General features: G+C 49.4%; 1 protein-coding gene across 1 annotated transcript in view; it reads right to left on the bottom strand.

The window, feature by feature from the left end:
- The window catches only part of DPP7 (dipeptidyl peptidase 7), a 3,316,481-nt gene that overhangs the window by 1,702,816 nt on the left and 1,591,529 nt on the right, over positions 1-22,136 (bottom strand). Inside the window, exon 6 of the mRNA XM_069612152.1 lies at positions 6,816-6,982. Coding sequence (XP_069468253.1) covers positions 6,816-6,982 — 167 coding nt within the window. The remainder of the gene's footprint in view (positions 1-6,815; positions 6,983-22,136) is intronic.

Here is a 22,136-nt window from a genome sequence, read left to right as displayed (position 1 = left end):
CTGGGGCAATTCGATTGCCCCAGGGTCTGTTAGTCGAGGGGGCACGTCTCCGTCCCCCCTGATCGAGTTTTGGCTGGTGGCAGTGGAAACTACTTTTTATATTCGACCGCGAATATTTCCCTATGGGATTTCCCATTGTTTTAGGCTAACACATTTAATTATTTATTTACGGTAGCCTTAAACATACCGCCGGTTTATATATTTATTTTTATAACTCCGGTTGGGACTTTTTGCCAAAAACTTGATTCTAAAATGGCGTTGGTGTTCGCCTCTGTAACTCTGACCCAAAGTGGAGCCCTTTGTTCCACTTTTGGCGGGCTTCTCCACAGAAGCCCTCCAAAGTGGTGCCACTCTGTCTGGGGTACTTAGGAGGGGTGGAGGGGGATTTAGGCACCCTGGACTGAGTTACCTTGGTAACTCAAGTCGCACTCCGTCCTGATTGGCCCAAGTGGTGAGCCGCCCGGCTCACCACTTAGCATGTTTGAGTGACAGCTAGGCTGGGTGAATGGGGGTTTGCTGCATAAAAGCAGGGCTTTGGGGACTGGGACTTCAGAAGTCGCCACAGGACCAAGAATCCGACGAGGGAAGAGCTGAGCCGACCTGCTTCGACGACACCACCCGGTGGAGCCCTGCTGAACCGTCTCACCACTTTTTCCCGACGACCGAGGAGAACTCTTAACGGAGTGGCTCCTTCCCTTGACTGGTGGGGACAACCAGTTTTCGCCTTCTTTCCGTTCTTTGAGGTATCTCGTGGCCGCCTTGCCTGTGCCAAGCACCCCGGCATCCGGAATACCACACTTTACCCCCATACCGCGAAAGTCGGTACCAACCCTTTAACCGGAGAACTCCGCGGCTGGTTTCTTCCCGGGCAGTGCTACGACCTTTCTCTTCTGCTCTTCAGCGAGATATTCTTCTCCCCTGACCGACGTCGAGCCTTGCTGTCGCTGCCTGGAACAACTGCCCCCGCTGGAGGATCCTTTCCGCTTAAGGTACTGTGTTCCGCCTGGCTTCCCTTGCCACCGACTGTACGGGGTAGATTTAGTCCCCGGCTTTCGAACCTGGGAGTGCCTGGGACACTTTGGCTAAACTTTCTGAGCCACTCTAAACTCTTTTTGACTCCTTGCCAGACTTTGAATCTCTAACTAACAGTGTGATCTTGGGCACATTTTCGCTCCGGCTACTCTAAGAGTGGGCCCTGCCTAGTGACTTTTGCTCACCTGTGACTTTGTGCTTCTTTGAGCCTATTGCAAGTGTTCTGGACCTTAGAGTGGTGTGTTTAACCCATTTCTGCTTTTTCTCTCCCTTTCTTGGAAACTACTAGAGTGTCATCTAACGTTAAGCACTCACCTCTGTTTTAATTAAGTGGTGTTAACCTAGAGTTGTCTAGATAGGAGAAAGGATTGAATCTGCTTTCATTATAACTGTGTTTGAAGTGTTTACTATATTTTGCTAGAGTGTTTTTAACTTATGTGTTTTTAAATAAATAACTATATACTTTTGAAACCAAGCTCTGGTCAGTGTTTGCTTGTGCTATTGTGTTTTGGTACATATTGTGTATACTTTGCATACTGCCTAACTCTTCTTGAGAGAAGTCTGACTGCTCAGCCACAGCTACCAGGTAAATCTGGGTGGTACAGACTGCTACCAAAGGGGTTTACTGCTCTACCTGTAGTCTTAAATCTTTTGCAGTGTTCCCCAAGGGAACTGCACAGGTTTCTGCCTAACACTGGTGTACAGCGGTGGGATTTGTATTGAGTATACATTTTATTGTGCTTTAGATACCTTAGTGCAACTAACCACAAAGCTTAGCACTGAAAAAGTAAAACCTCTAACATGTCAGTTATAGAAAGCTATAGTCAAGAGTCCCTTGCAGCCAAAACTGCTGATTGTTTAAGAGTGCTCTGTAAACATAAGGATCTCCTGACTAAGGGCAAGAAAATGGAGCTGATTGAAAGATTGTTAGCTAACCAAAGTCTGGGTGATAGTTCAGAGGAACCTACCACTCCAGCAACTGTAGATGACAGTGTTGAAGTTAACATGGAGCAAAATGTTGATGTTTCTGAGGAAGAGTCAGAAGAGGAGGGTGAGGCTGTTGTAACTGTCCCCCCTAGGCCTCTGCCTGCTCTACCTGCTGTGCCTACTGGACCTTTACCAGGTCCCACATTTAGTCCTCAGTACTTTGAACTGGAGAAAATGAAGCTAGAATTGGAGTATAAGAAACTTAATGCTCAAACTGACAAAGAACTAAGGCTAAGGGAAATGGAGCTCAAGTATGACTTAGAAATGAAGAAATTATCTGTTGAGAATGTTTCTCTCTCTGGCTCCTCTAGAAGTTCCAGTCCTAAAAGACCCCGGATGCCTAAAGAATTGGTTGGTATGTATGAGCCTAAGTTGGATGTGTTGGATTGGTTGTCTCTGTTTGAATATAATCATGGGCTCCAGAACATCACAGGAAATGACTTACTCACCTGGTTGTTCTCTAGGCTCCCCCCTGTTGCAACTGATGTGGTAATGGAGATGGGGGAGGAGGATAGGAAGGACTATGAATGTGTGAAACTAGCTTTGATAGCTAGGTTTGGGAAGACCCCTTCCCAGTATCTTAAGAGGTTTAGGAACCTCAAAAAGCATGATGGTACCCCTTGGGCTACCTGGGTGAGTGAATGTTTGAAAAACTTAGAGGGATGGATTAAGGGTTACAAGGTGAACACTTATGAGGGGATGAGAAATCTCTTTATGTTGGAGTCAATTTATGATGCCTGCTCTCCTGAGCTCAGACAGCACTTGGCTGATTCACAGGAATTGGATCCTAGGAAACTAGCTAAGGCTGCTGACTTGTGGGTTGCCAACAGGGCCACTCCCAAGGATTCTGGGGTAACTCAGAGGAAGGATGGGGAGAAACAGCCTAAAAAGGACTCCAAAGAGAATTCTAATACCTCCCATACCCAAGAGGGCCACAAACAACCAAATAACCAGGGTAAGCCCCAGGGTAAACCGAATCAGGCTAGTGTACCTTCTGGCCACAAGCCAGAAGGAGGTCAGAACAAGCCACCCTTCCAGAGAGCATTTGGACAATGCTATGTCTGTCAGGGTACTGACCATATCAAAGGAGATCCCAAGTGCAAGGGTAAACCTGCAGGGATCAGCACAGTCTCCTTAGCCTTCACTCCTGAGGATGAAGTACAGATGGCTAGTGCCCACTTTGAACTCTTTGCTGAAGAACCCTTGGGTCTTCAAGCAACTGTAAACTTAGAGCCTATGGGTCTGGTTAGTCCCCAGAATAGGGTTGTGTATAACTCCCTACCTGTTAACTCTAAGGTGTATTATGTGGACAGTGTTCTTGTCAATGGCCAGGATACTCCTGCCAGGAGAGACACTGGGGCCAGCAGAACAGTAGTGGATGAAAGCTTCTTTCAACCTGAGGATGTGGCCAAAGCACCCAAAGGTCCCACTAAGATGTCTGGAGGCCCTGTCCCAATGGTTCCTATCCTACCAGCCCTCATTCAGTGTAACAACATGACAGTGAGGATCCCTGTCAGTGTTCAGACTAAGGTACCTGGGAAGGTCCTGTTGGGGAATGACCTAAGAACTCTAGGAGTAGTGTCACATACCCCCAGGCCTCCCAGTATGGAGAAGCAGAACTTAACCAAATTGGCTAGAAAGGCTACCTTGAAGGACCCTTCTAAGCCTGTGGGACCCTCTACTGAGAACCCCACTACAAGCCCTGGTGTTAGTAAGTTGACCTCTAACCCAGGCACCTTTCAGGATAGTATGCTAGGAACATGGGAGCCCCAACCAAGCTCCATCCTTGTTCCCCTAGTCTCAGAGTCTCTGACTCACCCTACTTCTGAGGAAGAGGTGGATAGACCAACTAGGCCCCTATCTGAACCTGAGAGAACTGGTAATTCTCAGTGCTGGTGGAAAACCAGAAAAGAAAAGTCTAAGGCCAAAAACCTTCAGACTGTTGGACCTTCTACTGAAGACCCCAACTCAAAACCTAATATTAGGGGGGAAACTCCCAAAATAGGTAAGGGTAGATCTAAGAGGAAGGGGAAGCAGGTACATTGCCTAACCCCAACCCCTCCAACCAAGAGGCCTAAGACCCAACCTGCTCCCACAAGAGAGGTGGTGAGGAACCTTGGAGGCCCCTCTAGATCTAAGGGAATCCTTTATAAGGACCCCTTCAAAAAGCCTAACATAGGTTCAGAAGTTGTACCAACTTCTGAGGGACTGGTCAACCAGATCCCCTATAACAAAAAGACTGATGTTCCTCAAAGGGTTTGTAGGTCCTTTAGCTTGCAAAAGAAAACCTTTGAGTTCTCCCTTAAGCAAAGGTCAAGGTGTCACCATCAAAATGCTGATGGACTCTCTAGGATGTATATCATCGACTAGAGGTATGAGGTTCATCCAGGAGTGGATTAAATCCTCCTGTCCCTTAGTCTGGGGGGGGCGAGTGTTAGGGAGAATTCTCTGTTTAGGCTGAATTTCCCTACCTAGTGAGTCCCCCAGCAGCTTTGCTGGATTTCTGGGGTTTAATTTTTTTCTCCTGCCAAGAGTGAGACTCTTTTACCCTCACTCTTGGACATGTTGAAGTGTGTTTTCTTGGTTAAACCTTGTGTTGAATGGGCTATGGGGTCTTTTACTCCATAGGGCCTCATGTATTTTTTGTGATGTGGGTCACACAGCACCCTCTGTGCCGTGACCCAGGGGTGTCCTAGGGACTCCCCAACATAGACTCCATACCCTGGGACTGACTACTGTCTCCCAGGGCATGTAAAGTCACCAAAGACTTTGCTAGTCTGGAATCCTGAACAGAACCAGTACAAACCATCATATTGTGGACGTACTGGCTGGGGCAATTCGATTGCCCCAGGGTCTGTTAGTCGAGGGGGCACGTCTCCGTCCCCCCTGATCGAGTTTTGGCTGGTGGCAGTGGAAACTACTTTTTATATTCGACCGCGAATATTTCCCTATGGGATTTCCCATTGTTTTAGGCTAACACATTTAATTATTTATTTACGGTAGCCTTAAACATACCGCCGGTTTATATATTTATTTTTATAACTCCGGTTGGGACTTTTTGCCAAAAACTTGATTCTAAAATGGCGTTGGTGTTCGCCTCTGTAACTCTGACCCAAAGTGGAGCCCTTTGTTCCACTTTTGGCGGGCTTCTCCACAGAAGCCCTCCAAAGTGGTGCCACTCTGTCTGGGGTACTTAGGAGGGGTGGAGGGGGATTTAGGCACCCTGGACTGAGTTACCTTGGTAACTCAAGTCGCACTCCGTCCTGATTGGCCCAAGTGGTGAGCCGCCCGGCTCACCACTTAGCATGTTTGAGTGACAGCTAGGCTGGGTGAATGGGGGTTTGCTGCATAAAAGCAGGGCTTTGGGGACTGGGACTTCAGAAGTCGCCACAGGACCAAGAATCCGACGAGGGAAGAGCTGAGCCGACCTGCTTCGACGACACCACCCGGTGGAGCCCTGCTGAACCGTCTCACCACTTTTTCCCGACGACCGAGGAGAACTCTTAACGGAGTGGCTCCTTCCCTTGACTGGTGGGGACAACCAGTTTTCGCCTTCTTTCCGTTCTTTGAGGTATCTCGTGGCCGCCTTGCCTGTGCCAAGCACCCCGGCATCCGGAATACCACACTTTACCCCCATACCGCGAAAGTCGGTACCAACCCTTTAACCGGAGAACTCCGCGGCTGGTTTCTTCCCGGGCAGTGCTACGACCTTTCTCTTCTGCTCTTCAGCGAGATATTCTTCTCCCCTGACCGACGTCGAGCCTTGCTGTCGCTGCCTGGAACAACTGCCCCCGCTGGAGGATCCTTTCCGCTTAAGGTACTGTGTTCCGCCTGGCTTCCCTTGCCACCGACTGTACGGGGTAGATTTAGTCCCCGGCTTTCGAACCTGGGAGTGCCTGGGACACTTTGGCTAAACTTTCTGAGCCACTCTAAACTCTTTTTGACTCCTTGCCAGACTTTGAATCTCTAACTAACAGTGTGATCTTGGGCACATTTTCGCTCCGGCTACTCTAAGAGTGGGCCCTGCCTAGTGACTTTTGCTCACCTGTGACTTTGTGCTTCTTTGAGCCTATTGCAAGTGTTCTGGACCTTAGAGTGGTGTGTTTAACCCATTTCTGCTTTTTCTCTCCCTTTCTTGGAAACTACTAGAGTGTCATCTAACGTTAAGCACTCACCTCTGTTTTAATTAAGTGGTGTTAACCTAGAGTTGTCTAGATAGGAGAAAGGATTGAATCTGCTTTCATTATAACTGTGTTTGAAGTGTTTACTATATTTTGCTAGAGTGTTTTTAACTTATGTGTTTTTAAATAAATAACTATATACTTTTGAAACCAAGCTCTGGTCAGTGTTTGCTTGTGCTATTGTGTTTTGGTACATATTGTGTATACTTTGCATACTGCCTAACTCTTCTTGAGAGAAGTCTGACTGCTCAGCCACAGCTACCAGGTAAATCTGGGTGGTACAGACTGCTACCAAAGGGGTTTACTGCTCTACCTGTAGTCTTAAATCTTTTGCAGTGTTCCCCAAGGGAACTGCACAGGTTTCTGCCTAACAGTATCATTGATCCAATTTTCATGGGGAAAACTACCCCTACCCACTAGAATATAACTATGCAAAGACAACTCCATTTTACCTACCCATCATCAACTTCTTTTTTAACCTAATCACATTGATTTATCTATTGCATGTTATTTCTTGAAATGTGTCTTATATTCTAAATGTAATTTATCAAAAATAACAAAGAAAACTCCCTGATTGAAAACTACTGATTTAGATTCCTCCTACCAACTCCTTACCTTCACCGGGTTTGCTGGGAAATGTCCCATGAAATCAGTCTGATAAGGATAGTTCAGAACAGCTATCGCTGTGATCGCATTTCGAAGGAACTCATAGAGATGATAAATATTTTCCCTGGTTTCAAGAGCCTCACATGTTTTCATTTTATTACTGATCGTGGCATAATCTGCAGAACAAGCATATATGTGTTAATTGAAACAAAGCAATGTAAAATATATTCGATGTTCATAGTGCAGTTTGACAAGACACTTTAAATATCAAGATGCAAAATACAGATATCTATATAACAAAATCGCCTTTCATTTTATTTTTTTGTTTTCTCCCTCTCTTTCTACATTTTCCTTCCCAGCCACTTCAATCTACTCCACGTTTAACTCAGATGTGTCAGAGATGCAGTGTCAACCATTATTCAATAATTTGATATGTGAGGAAAGACAAATGTTTTTGTAATAGTCAACCAGCACTTCATAGAAGCATTCTCTGAAATAGTTTCTTAGCAGACAATATAAGATTTGTTGCTGATTTACTTTGTGTTTTATAATGTACCACGTATATACAGGACACTTAAAAGCACATAATGAAACAAATTTGGTTGGTGAAGCGGGCAGGGTAAAAGGAGGAGGGGGAACACCACAGGGATCCAAACTCACAGATTTAGTCATGAGACCAACTGAAACAGACAAGGCATTAAAAGTGCTTTTGGTGCACAACATTCCTACCCTGATGCAAAACAGCTTTTTTAAGTAGGAGGGAAACAATGTAGATGTGCAACTGGCTAAGTGTGGAAGAGTAGCAGGTTGTTCACTGAGTCTAGTAAGATATTAATTTTGAGTTTGTATATCTAAGACCATTGTTTCAGGAGAGCTTGTTCCAGTCTTTTTTTGAGAAGGTTATTGTGTTTATTCCATTTTATTTATTTTGAGTTTCTTCTTTGAGACCATGAAGTACTTTCAACAGAAACACTAAAGAGGGGTAACAACAGCAGGTGGAGCATTCCCGTTTCTGGATGCTTTACTACAAAAGAACATTTAAATGGGGGCGTAACAAGCACCAGGGGAAAATTGGAGTCATTAAACTGAGGTAGTACAGATTCCCAGACTGTTAATACACATCAATTGGCAATAATTAAAAAATTCAAACTAGTAGAAACAGCTCTGAGAATCACGTATGGGTGATGGGGAATTGTGCTGCTATACATCTCAGTTATCCTCTACAGATATAAAAGGTGCTACTTGAATGTGATATTAAAGCCCTGTACAATGAACATGTTCTTAATTTCAGGAGGGTTGGGGTTTCTAATGATAAGGAGCACGAGGAGTGAAGGAGTGGAAGTAAGAGGCAGCACAGCTTGAGTGGGAAACAGATTGACTAGGAACGGCTTTATATCGTAGATGGCTGAGAGGACTTTTTGTTGAGATGGTGTTAGTACTCAAATGTGCCACTCTTATTCTTCTCAACCTCTGATCAACCAATACATGGGTGTACTGAGGAGGCAAGGATGGGCAACATTTTTAAAAGTAACAGAGAGGTTGAGGAGGACAAGGATGGAGGAGACTTTTGAGTGGTGAACAGTAGTAACAATATTGGAGAAATTGATGAGTGGTTTTGGCAAACATGTGGATGCAAGTCTATGTGACTGAATAAGGCCTAATAAGTTGCCCTTGCGATGGTGGCATGCTCATTAATATCTATAATCACTATTAAGCTCTGTATGTGGAGAAATATCCATTTGTATATCAATTTGGTCCCACATGCAAGGACATCCTCATACCAAAAAGCCAGGCAATTCTCTCCTGAACATGAGTACCAACAGCGACCCCATTCAAATAATTCTGCTTTGTTGGGAATCATCAGTGAGTTGTAATGTCTTTCTTATGATGAAAACCCAGGTATTTTAACATTTGTCAAAAGTGTGAGACCTCTTCTGAAAATGAACAATGCCCTATATATCACCTGTTCTATGTGTCATAGAAAAAATAAAATGGTGTCCCCCATTTCTGTACTACTCTGTCATTCGCATGCAAGAGCTCAGCCACCCGCGGTTGCCAGTTTTAAAATTGTGCCTACTGCATATGAATGCATTGTCCTATGTTGTTGTGTGCATGTTCTAACTGAGATGTATTCCAGATATGCTGCTTACTTCTACATTACCTGCGTCTGACGTAGTTTCTATTCGGCACAAGCAAGCATGTTTTAGGTTGCTGCATCACCAGCGATACGGCATTAGCTGGACAGGCACTGTCTGAGCCATGTAAGAACAGTAATCATAGTGAAAACCGCTGACTCGCTAGAAATGTATCTGAAACTGCCTGCTGCTTTTTGCAAAGTTTACTCGTCTAGGTGTGAGAACCTTACCAATGCTTGTAGGTTGTATTATGAGAATCATGTAGTTCAAATTGAAACACTGTGTATACTGTTTCGACTGTATGATGCATGGATGGAACAAGTTACTTACCTGTAGCTGTTGTTCTCCAGCATGGGTCTGGCATGGATTCACATGCTCATGAATATTCCCCGTCGTCAGGCTGGGAATCCTCGGTAAAGAAAAAAAAAACAGTATCAGTTTCGTTTCTGATCTGTCTTTCGTAGTAATAACCAATCACTGGTATCTGCGTCATACTGTCCACAGCCAATGACTGCCCTCTACCTAAGCACCGCCTCTGGCAGCCATCTTCAGATTTGGAAGCACGTGAAGTGGCAGTATGACCAAGTGAAGAGCCGCAGAGGGGTAGGCGGGAGGGTTTGCATGTGAATCCATGCCAGACCCATGCTGGAGAACAACAGCTACAGGTAAGTAACTTGTTCCTTCTCCAGCATGGGGTCTGGCATGGATTCACATGCTCATGAATAAAGAATACATAGCAGTACACACATGCACAACCACGGGAGGTGGCAAAGGCTCAACATTAAGCATTACATCAAACCCAACATTAAGCATCTTACCTCCTCACCAGGCTCACCTGAGGCGAACAGGTTGCGCAGCACTGCTTGGCCGACCCTGGACTCCTCCCTGGAATCCCGATCGACGCAGTAGAATTTCGTGAAGGTGTGCGTCGATCTCCAAGTAGCAGCCCTGCATATGTCCAGCAGGGGCACAACAGAAAGGAACGCCGTGGTGGCTGCGATCGCTCTGGTGGAATGGGCTCTCGGACGGCCAGGCAGCGGTCGGTTTGCCAACCGATGACAGTACATGATACAGCCGGAGAGCCATCTGGAAATGGAAGCCTTCGAGAGAGCCTTCCCCTGATTGACAGGTCCAAAATTCACAAAGAGTTGTGACGTCTTCCGAAAACACTTCGTGCGGTCCACGTAGAACTTCAGCGCTCTAGCCACATCCAGTGAGTGCAAAGTCCTCTCAGCCGGCGACGAAGGCGACGGGAAGAACACAGGCAACACCAAGGGTTCGTTGAGATGGAAGTCCGACGGTACCTTGGGCATGAAGGAGGGGTGCGTCCTGAGCACTACCCTCGTGTCGTGAAAAGTCAAGTACGGGGCCTTGCAGGAAAGGGCCTGGATCTCTCCCACCCGTCGTGCGGAGGTGATGGCCACAAGAAACGCTGTTTTCCACGACAGAAACTTCAACGGGGCTGAGTGCAGAGGCTTGAACGTCCGGCCCGTGGTCCTGGTGTATCGGGAGATCGCAGCAAGATGAATCTTGATGGACGCGTGTGCCAGACCAGCTTTGGCCAGCGTCAGCAGGTACGGCAGTACCTGGGGAGCCGTAATCCGTAGAGGGTTAATCTTCTGTGTGTGGCACCAGACAGAGAACCTCTTCCATTTGTGTCCGTAGCATTTAAGAGTCGAGGACGCCCTGGCCTTTGCAAGAACCTCTCTGCAGTCGGCCGGTATGTCGTATCCTCCAAACTGAGCCAGGCCTGCAAGTTCAGCGATTTCGGGTCATGGTGGAGGATGGCGCCTCCTTCCCTGGAGAGTAGATCCGCGTCCACCGGCAGCCTGATTGGCGGGGACGCTGATAAGTCCAGAAGGTCCGGGAACCATATCTGCCTCGGCCACGCAGGTGCGACGAGGATCATCCTGCACCGTGACCTCTTGAGCTGGTTGACGAGCCGGATTAGCAGTGGCAAAGGAGGGAACGCGTAGAGGAACAGGCCCTCCCAGGGGAACGAGAAAGCATCGCCCATGCTCCTCGCCTGGGGAAACCTGCTGGCGAACCTCTGGCACTTGGAGTTTGTCGCCGTCGCGAACAGGTCGATCTGGGGTGTGCCCCACCGTCGGAAGAGGCGATCCACTAGATCCTGCCGTAGTTCCCACTCGTGGCACGAGCGCAGCTCCCTGCTGAGTGAGTCGGCGACGGTGTTTTTTATCCCTGCCAGATGAAACGGCACCAGAAACATCCTTTGGGCGACGGCCCAATGCCACAGGTCCTGCGCCTCCTTGGACAGTGCTGGGGACCTGGTTCCGCCCTGTTTCCTGATGTAAAACATGGTGGTGGTGTTGTCGGTGAAGATCCTCACCACCTTGCCCTTGAGGGACGGAAGGAAGGACCTGAGGGCCCAGAACACTGCACGGAGCTCCAGGACGTTGATATGGAGGGACTTCTCCGTCGGGAGCCACAGGCCTCTCGCGTGCAGATTTTCGGTGTGCGCTCCCCACCCTTCCAGGGAGGCATCCGTGGTCACTGTCTCCTGGTGGTCTGGGGTCTGGAAGTCCATGCCCGCCGTCAGATGCGCGCGGGTGCCCCACCATCGGACCGCTCGGCGGAAACTCTCGTCGAGTGTGATGCTCTCCTCGAAGCCGCCCGTCGTTTGGATCCAGCGCGCGTCCAGGAACTCCTGCAACGGGCGCATCCGGAGCCTGCACATGGGAATGAGGTAGATGCAAGAAGACATCATTCCGAGGAGGGATTTGATGGACCTCACCTTGGCCGCGTCGGAAACCAACATCCGCTGTACCTTGCCCAGGATGGACCTGGTCCTTTCCTCCGACGGGGAGGCCAGAAGGGACATTGTGTCGAGCTTCGCTCCCAGAAACAGTGCGTTTTGCGCGGGTACCAGGTGGGACTTGGCGTAGTTCACGGAGAATCCCAGGTCCGTGAGAAGTTGGACGGTCCTTGCCGTGTGCTCCACGGCGAGCTCCCTCGTCTTGGCTCGGATGAGCCAGTCGTCCAGGTAGGGGTAGACGTGGATCCCCTCGCGGCGCAGCTGCGCCGCCACCGGTGCAAGGCACTTGGTAAATACCCTGGGTGCCGACCGTAGTCCGAAGGGGAGGGCTTTGAACTGGTAGTGACGCCCTTGGACCACAAACCTGAGGAATTTTCGGTGCCCCTTTAGGATGGGAATATGGAAGTAGGCATCCTCCAAATCCAACGACGACAGGAAGTCTCCTTCCTCCAGCTGACCCAGGACGTGCTGGAGGGTGACCATCCGGAACTTCTGCGCCTTGATGAACTTGTTCAGACGTTGCAGGTCTAGGATGGGGCGCCATCCTCCCATCTTCTTCTTCACGAGGAAGTATCTCGAGTAAACTCCGGAGCCCCGAAGCCTCTTTGGGACGAGTTCAATGGCGCCCTTCCTGAGCAACGCCTTTACCTCCAGGAGAAGCTGAAGGACGTGAAGCTCTTTCCTGGCCACGGGGGGGACGCGCGGGCACCTTCTTTGAAACTCGAGCGCGTGGCCCCGGGCTAAGGCGTCCAGCACCCAACGCTCGGTGGAGATGGACTCCCACACGCTGATGAAGCTCGCCAGCCGGCCTCCCACCGGGGTGCTTCAGTGGGGGCCCGACCCCACGGCCGGTTCAATCCTGTTTCGACGAGGCTTTGCCGCCTTGACCTCCTTGGCGACGACGGCGGGGTCCACCAGACTTGCCTCGTCCTCTGTAGGCCTCCTGAGACGACGAGCGGGCCGCTTGACGGTAGGTAGAGAAACCGCCTCCGGAACCTTTGGAGGCGCCCTTGCCTCCGCCACTCCGAAAGGGCGTCCGTCGTTGCTGTAGAACCCCAAGGGCCCGGGCCGTCTCAGTGTCCGCTTTAATGGCCTGAAGGGAATCGTCCACTGTTTTCCCAAACAGGTTGTTCCCATCGAACGGCATGTCCAGGACTCTGGTCTGTACGTCTTGACGGAAGTCCGTAGCCTTGAGCCATCCACGCCGCCTAAGGCACACGCCGTTGCCCAACTGGCGAAACCCAGTGTCGGCGATGTCCGTCGCAATAGTGATGGCGTGGTCCGACGCCACCTCACCTTCCTGTAGGATCTCCAGGGCATCCGCCCTCTTGTCGTCCGGTAGGAATTCCAGCAGGGGAGCCAGTTTGTACCATAGCTCCCTGTCGTATCGGGCCACGATAGCCAAGGCGTTGGCCGCTTTAATCGTCGTCGCTGCAGACGAGATGACCCTGCGTCCCATAGCGTCCAATTTCTTTCCCTCGCCGTCCGGTGGGGAAGTCGATGTGGAGGCCGCACCCCCCCCGCTTTCTTCCTGGCCGCCGCGGAGACGACGGAATCCGGGGTAGGCTGCGCCCGGAGGCACAGGGGGGCCGCGTCCGGGACCCGGTACTTCTTCTCGTACCGGTCTCTTCTAGCTGGCGTCGTGGAAGGGTTCTTGAGGAGGGCAAGGCCCTCATCCCAAATGTCGTCCAGTAGAGGCACCGCGAGGACCGTCTTCCTCTTGGCCTCGCGCCGTTGATAAAGGAATTCTTCCTTTTTCTTCTCCTCAGGGCAGAGTTGGAAAAGCTCGGATGCCCTGGCGATCATGGAGTGGAACGATCCAATCTCGTCGGGCGGAGAAGCCCTGGTGGGAGGTGACGACGGGAGATCCTCGTCGTATACCTCGTCGTCCGTACCCGTCGCTGCCGTGTCAGTCCCCGTATCATCAATCGGGTGGACGGGGAGGAGGGCTGGACGGGTCGCGACGGCTGGAAAGGAGGTGGAGGGTGAATCCTTTTTTTCTTGGGCGGGGGAACACCAGAAGGTCCCGGTTCAGGATCCCCCGACGGGAGAGGTTCCTCCGTCGGCAACGGTAGTCTCGTCCTTATCTCTGAGCATAAGGACTGTATAGCCAACAAAATGGCCGCCGAGTTGTCTTGCGGCGCTGGCAGAGGGGAATCCGACGGGCGATCAGGGGCCCCGTCGGCACCCTCGACGCTGTCGTCATCACCTGCGTCGGGATCCATCCCGACGGGCCGGTCTTCATCCACGCCAAGGCCGTGGCTTAAGACCTCGATCAGCTCTTCCTCTGAAGCCGAATCCACGACGACGCCCTGCCCCCCCTTTTTCTTCCCCGCCGGGGATTTCACGGGGGTCCTATCGATGGGCACGCAAGAGGACTCCCTCCGAGGTGGCAGGGAGACTCTGAGCCCCGAGGTCGCCACCACTGGTGTAGCCTCCACAGGCTGAGCCAGGGCCGCCGCGACAGTATCGATAGAGGGCTTGGCCGGATGGATTAAGGCCTTCACCACCTTAGGTGCGCTCACCGCCTTATCCTTGATGGGGGGGACACTGCCTCGCTCCCCCTCCGATGGGGCCTTCGAGCTCGACCGGGGCCTCTCCAGGAGCTTCGCCGGGTGCTCGCCCTTCCTCTTACCCGACCCAGAGCGTTGGCTCGTGGCTGAAGGTGCCGGGGAGGGTGCGCCCTGCCTGGCGCCCGTAGAGCCCGACCGTTCGGCGCTCCCGGTGCCAGCGGACTCGCGGTGCTTGGCCTTGTGTTGGACCCCAGTCGCCGGGGCGTCCTCAAAGGTCTTAGAAGACCACTCGGATTTCTTCCTCTTCTTCTCGCCTGACGGGCTCTTCCCTTCCAGCCAGTTGGCGAGGCGTTGGTGGCGGTCCTTCATGGTCCGCTCCGACATATTGCCGCAAAACGCACAGTCCTTCTCCACGTGCGTCTTGTCCTCATGTAAGCAGTAGAGACAAAAGGAGTGTTTGTCCTCCTTAAAGACGTTCTGCAGCTGGCATCCAGGGCAGACCCTGAACAGCTTTCCGGGCGTCGAGCTTCCCTTCTCCTGGGCCATGTCCGGGCCTGAGAAGCTTCTGGAGTCCTCCAAAACGTAGATCGACGAAATCTTCACCCTTGAGGGGCGCAGACGAATCCGACACGGGTCCCGTTGATCGGATGGAGAGTCGGTGGAGCTTGAGGCTCTTTTGACCGGATAAAACGAAGTTTTGAGAAAAAAACGTGAAAAAATAGCACTAACGCTCGAGAGCAATAGCACGAGGATCCCAACACATGAACGTGCGGTAAAAATCTGAAGATGGCTGCCAGAGGCGGTGCTTAGGTAGAGGGCAGTCATTGGCTGTGGTCAGTATGACGCAGAGACCAGTGATTGGTTATTACTACGAAAGACAGATCAGAAACGAAACTGATACTGTTTTTTTTTTCTTTACCGAGGATTCCCAGCCTGACGACAGGGAATATTCATGACCATGTGAATCCATGCCAGACCCCATGCTGGAGAACATCCCCTTCCATAGAAGACCCTGGGCCTCATTCTGAGTCTGCCAGTCCAGAAATAAGGGTGCCGGTGGCAACGTACCGGCACACTTTCCGGACCAGCAGACTACAACTCTGATTTCCTGGGACTGTGTGCCCGGCATGTCTAAACTGCCGGGCGCAATGGCCCCTGAAAGCAAAGTTGTCACGGAAGCACTGGCACCGTTGGCAACAGTGCTGGTGCTTCGTGGTCCCCCTATCGGATTGCATAGGAATAGGGACTAACATTTTCCGCTAGCTGATATCCCGGGACACCGGGACTTGTAATGTCCGGGTGGCACTGGGATAATAGGAGACGGAAACAGTGTTTCAGTCTGGCGGCAACCCGCTGATAGCACCAGGGGGTTACCGCCAGACTTATTATGAGGCCTATCTGCATTACTGTATAAAAACCCTGTAAGCACAGGGAAGGGGGTTGCTGCGCCATATATATAGATCGTTGGTCTTGTGTCGTGTTTTCTGGATTATCTGTATGCTACTTTGCTTACTGCCATCAAAGGCCCTTACCAATCTACCCGTAGAGTGGTTCATTGAGTCCGGTAGTTGACTTGCCAACACAGATTGGTGCTGTGTGATGTCCGATTCCCGCTGTACCACTGTGAAAACCCAGGGGTGGCCGGATGTGGATCCCAGTGGTCCCCGAGGGCCCATGGTAAAATAATTTAATCTGGAAAAGGGGACTTCTGGCAGGTGCACCCGAGGAGTAAAGGGAAGTAGGCAGGGCAGAGGCACAAGAAGAGCCAAGAAAGTGTGGGTTGGTCAGCGGAATTAACTGCATTGCTATTTCTCATGTTTTATGTCCTGTTTTTATTATTTCTTTGGTGTTAGCGCTGGTCTCTGGTAAACGGAAAAATTGGATCCTGGAAACTGCCTGGTAATTCAGGAAACGAGGGAAGGTACCCTCTCTATTTTACGGCAGTCTGTTATGGATAAAGATAATCAGGAAGCGGCTGGACACAGCAGTAAGGAAGTAACAAATGGGAAAAGTAACTGTGACACCCAATCATTGCAGCCACGGCCCGCACTGAATTACAATGAATGAAATGAAGGAATAATGACGGTCAGTGTAGGAGAGTACAGAACAGGGTCTTGAGAATTCAAATGAATGCAAATAAAAGATACTGGGCCTCATTCCGAGGCTGGCGCTATCCATGGAGTAAATAACACCATGGTAAGCAACCATGGAGCCATTTACTCCATGGAAATCCGGCATGGTGAATGGAGTAATTACCGGTCCATTCCAAGGTTGGAGGGACCGGTAATCCCCCATTCACCATACCGGTTCCCCATCCCCATTCCTGCCCCCATAGGGCTCAATGGGAATGGGGAAGGAGTAAATTACGGCACCGTAAATTACGGTGCCGTAATTTACTCCAAGGTCCCTTTGCGGGTTGGATTTTTAACGCCTGCTAAAAGCAGGCGTTAAATGCCAACCCGCAAAAGGGAACTCGGAATATGGTGGTAAGTGTTAACGGTCACCGTTGCCATTAACGGTGACTGTTAACCCTTACCGCCAGCCTCGGAATGAGGCCCACTGCATGTGAGCCCTCGCGTCTTGTCTTGTTTGATCCCTTTCTCTCACCCAAACCCTATATGTGCAATCCAGCTATGAAAAGACGTTTGGGTTTATTACAAGTTTGGTGGTGTGGGAAAAAAGTGGAGGTAATTCCGTTTATCCCAATTTTTTCCTATAATTGTGCCGGTATTAGGTAATATGCCGATTTTTTGAGGTAAAGTGCAGGAGTTACCTCCAGCTGGAGGCAATTGCTCCTCTTTCTCCAAAAATCTGCAGTATTAACATCCAGTAATACCGCCAGAGCTAATACGGGCAAAAATCCCCAATGGAGTCCTATGGATTCCATAAAAGAACAAGTTACTTATCCCTGGTAACGTTCTTTCAACTGGATGATCCTCCCACTTATTCCTCAGCTGTTTATAGATTCATCTCCAGCTTCAGCTGCTTTGGGAAAAAAATGTCTGCAGAGGGAGCTGTGGTCGATGTAGTCGGTTCAATGTCCCTCGAGGGCCTCCGTCCCGATGTCAACATTATCCCTGGTACATATAGCATGTGCAGCGCACGTTGGCTTCAGTTCTGTTTTTACGCCTTTTTTGTTCTTGCAGAATTACCGGTATTAATATGCCCATGGCCGTATGAGACTTTGAAAGAGCATAAAGTGTAATGCACAGACATTCTCCTGCAGGGAAGGTTGGGAGGGGCGATGAGGAATACGTGGGAGGAACATCCAGTCGAAAGAACGTTACCTGGGGGAAGAAACTTGTCCTTCAAATGGATTGTGTCCTTCCACGTATTTCTCATCTTTTGATAGACTTCCAAAGCAGTGTCAGAGTAAGTATTTCAGGTGTGCTTTTAAGATTCATCATGGACAGAATGCAAGACTGCCTTCCCAAATCCTCCTTCCTGGCCCCTGGATGATTCCAGACAGTAATGCTTTGTAAAAGTATGAATGGAAGACCATGTGGCTGCCGCATGAACATGTATCGGCACCCCTCTTTGTAAAGCAGAAGACAATGCCATGCCCCTTGTGGAATGGGCCCCCTAAGGTCTTCTGGGGGATCTTTATCAGCCAATCTCTAGCATTTCGTAATGCCTAATATAATCCATCTTGACAAAGTTTGCTTTGTGACTGCAAGTCCAAATTTGTGAACTGTATATCCAACAAAAGGTTGGCAATCTTGATGCAACTAAGCCATCCTGGAGATGTAGAAGCTAAGTGCTTGTCGTGGGACAAGTCTTTGTAGACTTTTCTCATCCTTCCCAGGATGTGGGGACGGATAGAAAGATGGTAACACAATTTTCTGGGATAAATGAAAGTTGGTTTATCTTTAAGAACTACCCTGTCCTTGAAGAAGGTAATACATGGAGGTTTACAAGATACGGCCTGAAGTTTGCTCACCCTGTGCGCTGATGTTAATGCAACTAAAAGTATGGTCTTAAAGGTCAGCAATCTTAATGGACAGGAATGGAGTGGCTCAAAAGGAGCGCACATGAGGAATTTTAGAACAAGATTAAGATCCCAAATCGGAAACTGAAATGGAGATGGAGGGAACATCTTAGTGAGTCCTTTCGGAAATTGTATGACTATCAACATCTTGAAGTAAGACTCCTCTTCTGACATGCGCTTGTAGATTGAAAGCACCGCCAAGTACACTTTAATGATCCCAATCTGGACCCCCAGATTTGCTAAATATAACAAAAAGAACAACACCATAGGTCTATTACACTGAAAAGGATCCACATTATTTTCCCTGCACCAGCTGCAGAATTTGTTCCAACCGCAGCGGTACAGGGACTTTGTTGCTGGCCTCCTGGCCGAAAGCAAAATCTCCATTACATCATCCACAAGGTCCCAATCCTTATATCTCAATCTCTCAGAAACCATGTGTGAAGGTTGAGTGTCTTGACCTCTGGATGGAGAACCCGTCCCTCCTCTCGTGAGAGAAGGTCCTCTCTTTGCGGAAGACGCATTGGAGGGCAGATGGACATGTCCCGAAGGTCCGTGTACCACGCCCACCTGGCCCAATCCGGGGCAATTAGGATAATGGCCTTCCTGAACTTTCTCAACCTCCTGATCATGTGAGAAAGGACTGGAACTGGAGTAAACACGTAGAGGAGTGGAAATTCCTAGTGCACTACGAATGCGTCCTCCAGAGCTCCTCTTGAGGGAAATTCCCAGGAGTAAAACAGATCGCACTTCCGGTTGACGCTGGTGGCGAACAGATCTACTTGAGGGGTTCCCCAAAGGGTGAAGATCTCTTGAAGCACTTCCTGATCTAGCTCCCACTGGTGCGATACTGTGCTCTATCTGCTCAGAGTGTCCGCTGCAGTGTTCTCCTCTCCAGCCAGGTGAACTGCCGATAGGGAGATTCCTTCTTGAATTGCCCAGAGCTGCATCGCCTCTCTGCACAGTGGTAGTGAACCTACGCCTCCTCTCTTGTTGAGGTAGTACATGGCCACTGTGTTGCCCAAGGGCCTGAAGGTTCGAGATTGGGGTGGTTTTTACATAGTGTTTAACACACAGACACACACATTTAGTACATTGTGATCACTCAATTAGGAAAATAATTCTCCAGAGGCAGGCATAGGTGAATTCAGAAACTACATTTTTTAATGTTTGTTATTCAAAATTTAAAAGAACAGTACTCAAATAACTGAACAGGTAAGTGCAATGACGTCACAGATACTAGAAAGCTAAAAACATAGAATACAAAGGGCTGTAAGTCACTAAATAGACATTACTTTGCAAAATTAATTGAACAGACTACTATCATTAGTGGTCTTTTGCAAGAAAGTCGACATGTTTCGGCCATGGGTTAGATTGGACACTATCCCTAGTGTTTTTTCAGAAATAGATGCATCAGCCTTCTTCAGGACAATAGATTCCTTCCAATTTATCTTCAAATTAATGGTTTACCCAATTTTATGATGCATGTGTGGCATCACTGATATCTCCAGGCTCTGTGAGAAAAAATGTACGCAAATTACGTCAGTCTGAATAATATTTTTAGGTTGGACGAAATATGCAGAAGTTAAATTTCGTCATTGTGGCAAGGGAAACCCAAATCTTGACCTTGATGATTACTCAAAAATGCATCGGAAACCGCTAAATGCAATTTCAGCAGGCTTAGGTAAATACAACTGCAAATGGCCGCATATGAAACAGTAGAGCGTGGGAGCGCTCAATTCTTCAATTAAATAGCGGAGCGGGCGGCTAGGCTGACGGCACTTAATATCGCGTGTCTTGCCGTGCATGGAACTGCATACCGAAAGTTGTTATTTGACAAACAGGAAAAAGACGTGTGAGACTGTGCCTGGCAGTATCTCAGGCACCAGTCTCACACAGCTTTTTCCCATACCAAATGTGTGTCTGTGTGTTAAACACTATGTAAAAACCACCCCAATCTCAAACCTTCAGGCCCTTGTAGAGAGGGGTAATCAATTCTCTGTTCTTTGCTTAAACGGTTTCTATACTCCCGTTTGAGAATTGATCCCCCTATATCACAGAATAGGGAGCTTACCCTTATATAGTGATAACACTGTGTTGTCCGTCATTATCAGGAAATTCTTTCCCCATTCAGAGGGCAGAAAAGACTTCAGCGCTAGTCTGATTGCCCTCAGCACCAAAAGGTTGATGTGTAGTTTGGACTCCGATGGAGACCAACGACTGCTGATTGTCAGATAGTTGGTGTGCGCTCCCCACCCCATGAGTGAGGCGTCCGTCACTACTATTATCTCTGGCCATGGTTGCCAAAAAGGTTCTCCCTTCCGAATGTTGTCCTTGCAGGCCCACCACAGGTGGTCCTGTGCACCTCTACTCAGAACCTGAATAAGGCCTGACATCTTGCCTGAAAGCCCATTGGAGGGATCTCATTCTCAGGCGAGCCTCTGGTTCCAGAAAAATGCAGGATGCCATGAGGCGGAGCAACCACAAGAAATCGAAGGCAGGAAGACGATGGGCACTGAAATTTGCTGATCATCTGCAGAATGTGTTAAGCCCTCACCTCGGGTGGCGTGGCTTTTCCCAAGGATGCATCCAAGACCGCTACGATGAACTGGAGTCTTTCAGATGGCATCATGTGGGACTTTTTGCGATTGAGGGAGAAGCTCAGTCTGTGGAGAGTGGCAGGTGATGCTAAGATGTTACAGGGCCTGTTCAGGAGAACGTACCCTGATCAGCCAATCGTCCAGGTAAGGGTTGGATGTGAATCCCCCACCTCTCCTGAGACTTACTGCCACCACCGGCATCAGCTTGGTGAAAAACCTCAGGCGGAAGTCCGCCCAAATGGTGGAACTCGAAACTGATAATGAGAACCACAAATGGCGAGCCACAGGTACTTTCTGTGTTTGTGATGGATAGGCACATGAAAGTAAGCATCCTGAATGTCCAATGGCACCATCCAATCCTGTAGCCGGAGGGCCTTAAGGATCTGAGAAAGTGTGACAATCTTGAACTTGTACTTCCTGAGGAACTTGTTCAAGCATCTCAAGTCCAAGATGGGTCTCAATCTTCCATCCTTCTTGGGGATTATGAAATAAGGAGAATACCACCCTTTGTTCCTCTCCATTACAGGAACTGGTTCTATAGCACCTTTCTCTAGCAGGCTCAAATTTTTCCTGCACAAGGAACGGATCTGGAACTTTCAATGAGTGGCTCCCCGGTGGAAGGTGCTGAGGCTTTTTTAGAAAGGGGAGGCAGTAACCCTCGGCAACTGTTTCCAAAGCCCACACATCTGAAGTAATAACCCGCCATTCTTGCAGATGCAGTGATAGTCTGCCTCCCACCGGGGTTTTGTGTGTTAAGGTCTCAGAGAGATTTTGACGCGGCTGAAGCAGTGGCTGATGGCAAAGTCGCTGTTGCTTGGGCGGACTTGGCACCTCTCCCTCGTCCACCACAAGGGGATCTTCTTTGGCCCCTTTGACTTGCTAGTCCGCTTGCTCTTCCAACTCAGGAGTACAAGCGAAAGGACCTATTCCTCCAATATGATCTGCTGGGATGAGAAGGTTGTGGCTGTCTAATAGCGGCACTAAGGGATATGGCTGCCGCCTTTGAGGTCTGCAGCTTCTCTAGGCTTTCACCAGCCTTGCTGCCAAACAGGTGGGTGCCGTCAAAGGGCATGTTAAGGAGCCTGGACTGCATGTCTGGTGCAAACCCAGACTTCCTCAGCCTCGCAAATCTGCGTATTACTGTGCACGCCGCCATGGCTCTGCTGATACTGTCAATCGAGACCAGTCCTGATTGAGGAAACTCACAAATAGCCTCCTTTCTGTCTCTTACAATGTTTAGGAAGCCGTCTCTTTCTTCCCCTTCAGGAATATGGTCAGCCGCCATGACTATACAGACCCACAGGATGAATGTAAATTT

Source organism: Ambystoma mexicanum, chromosome 8 (genome assembly GCF_040938575.1).
Source record: "Ambystoma mexicanum isolate Mex_15411 chromosome 8, UKY_AmexF1_1, whole genome shotgun sequence".
Lineage (NCBI taxonomy): Eukaryota > Metazoa > Chordata > Amphibia > Caudata > Ambystomatidae > Ambystoma > Ambystoma mexicanum.
Note: the sequence above shows the minus strand (reverse complement) of the source record. Positions and strands in the feature narration are given on the sequence as shown.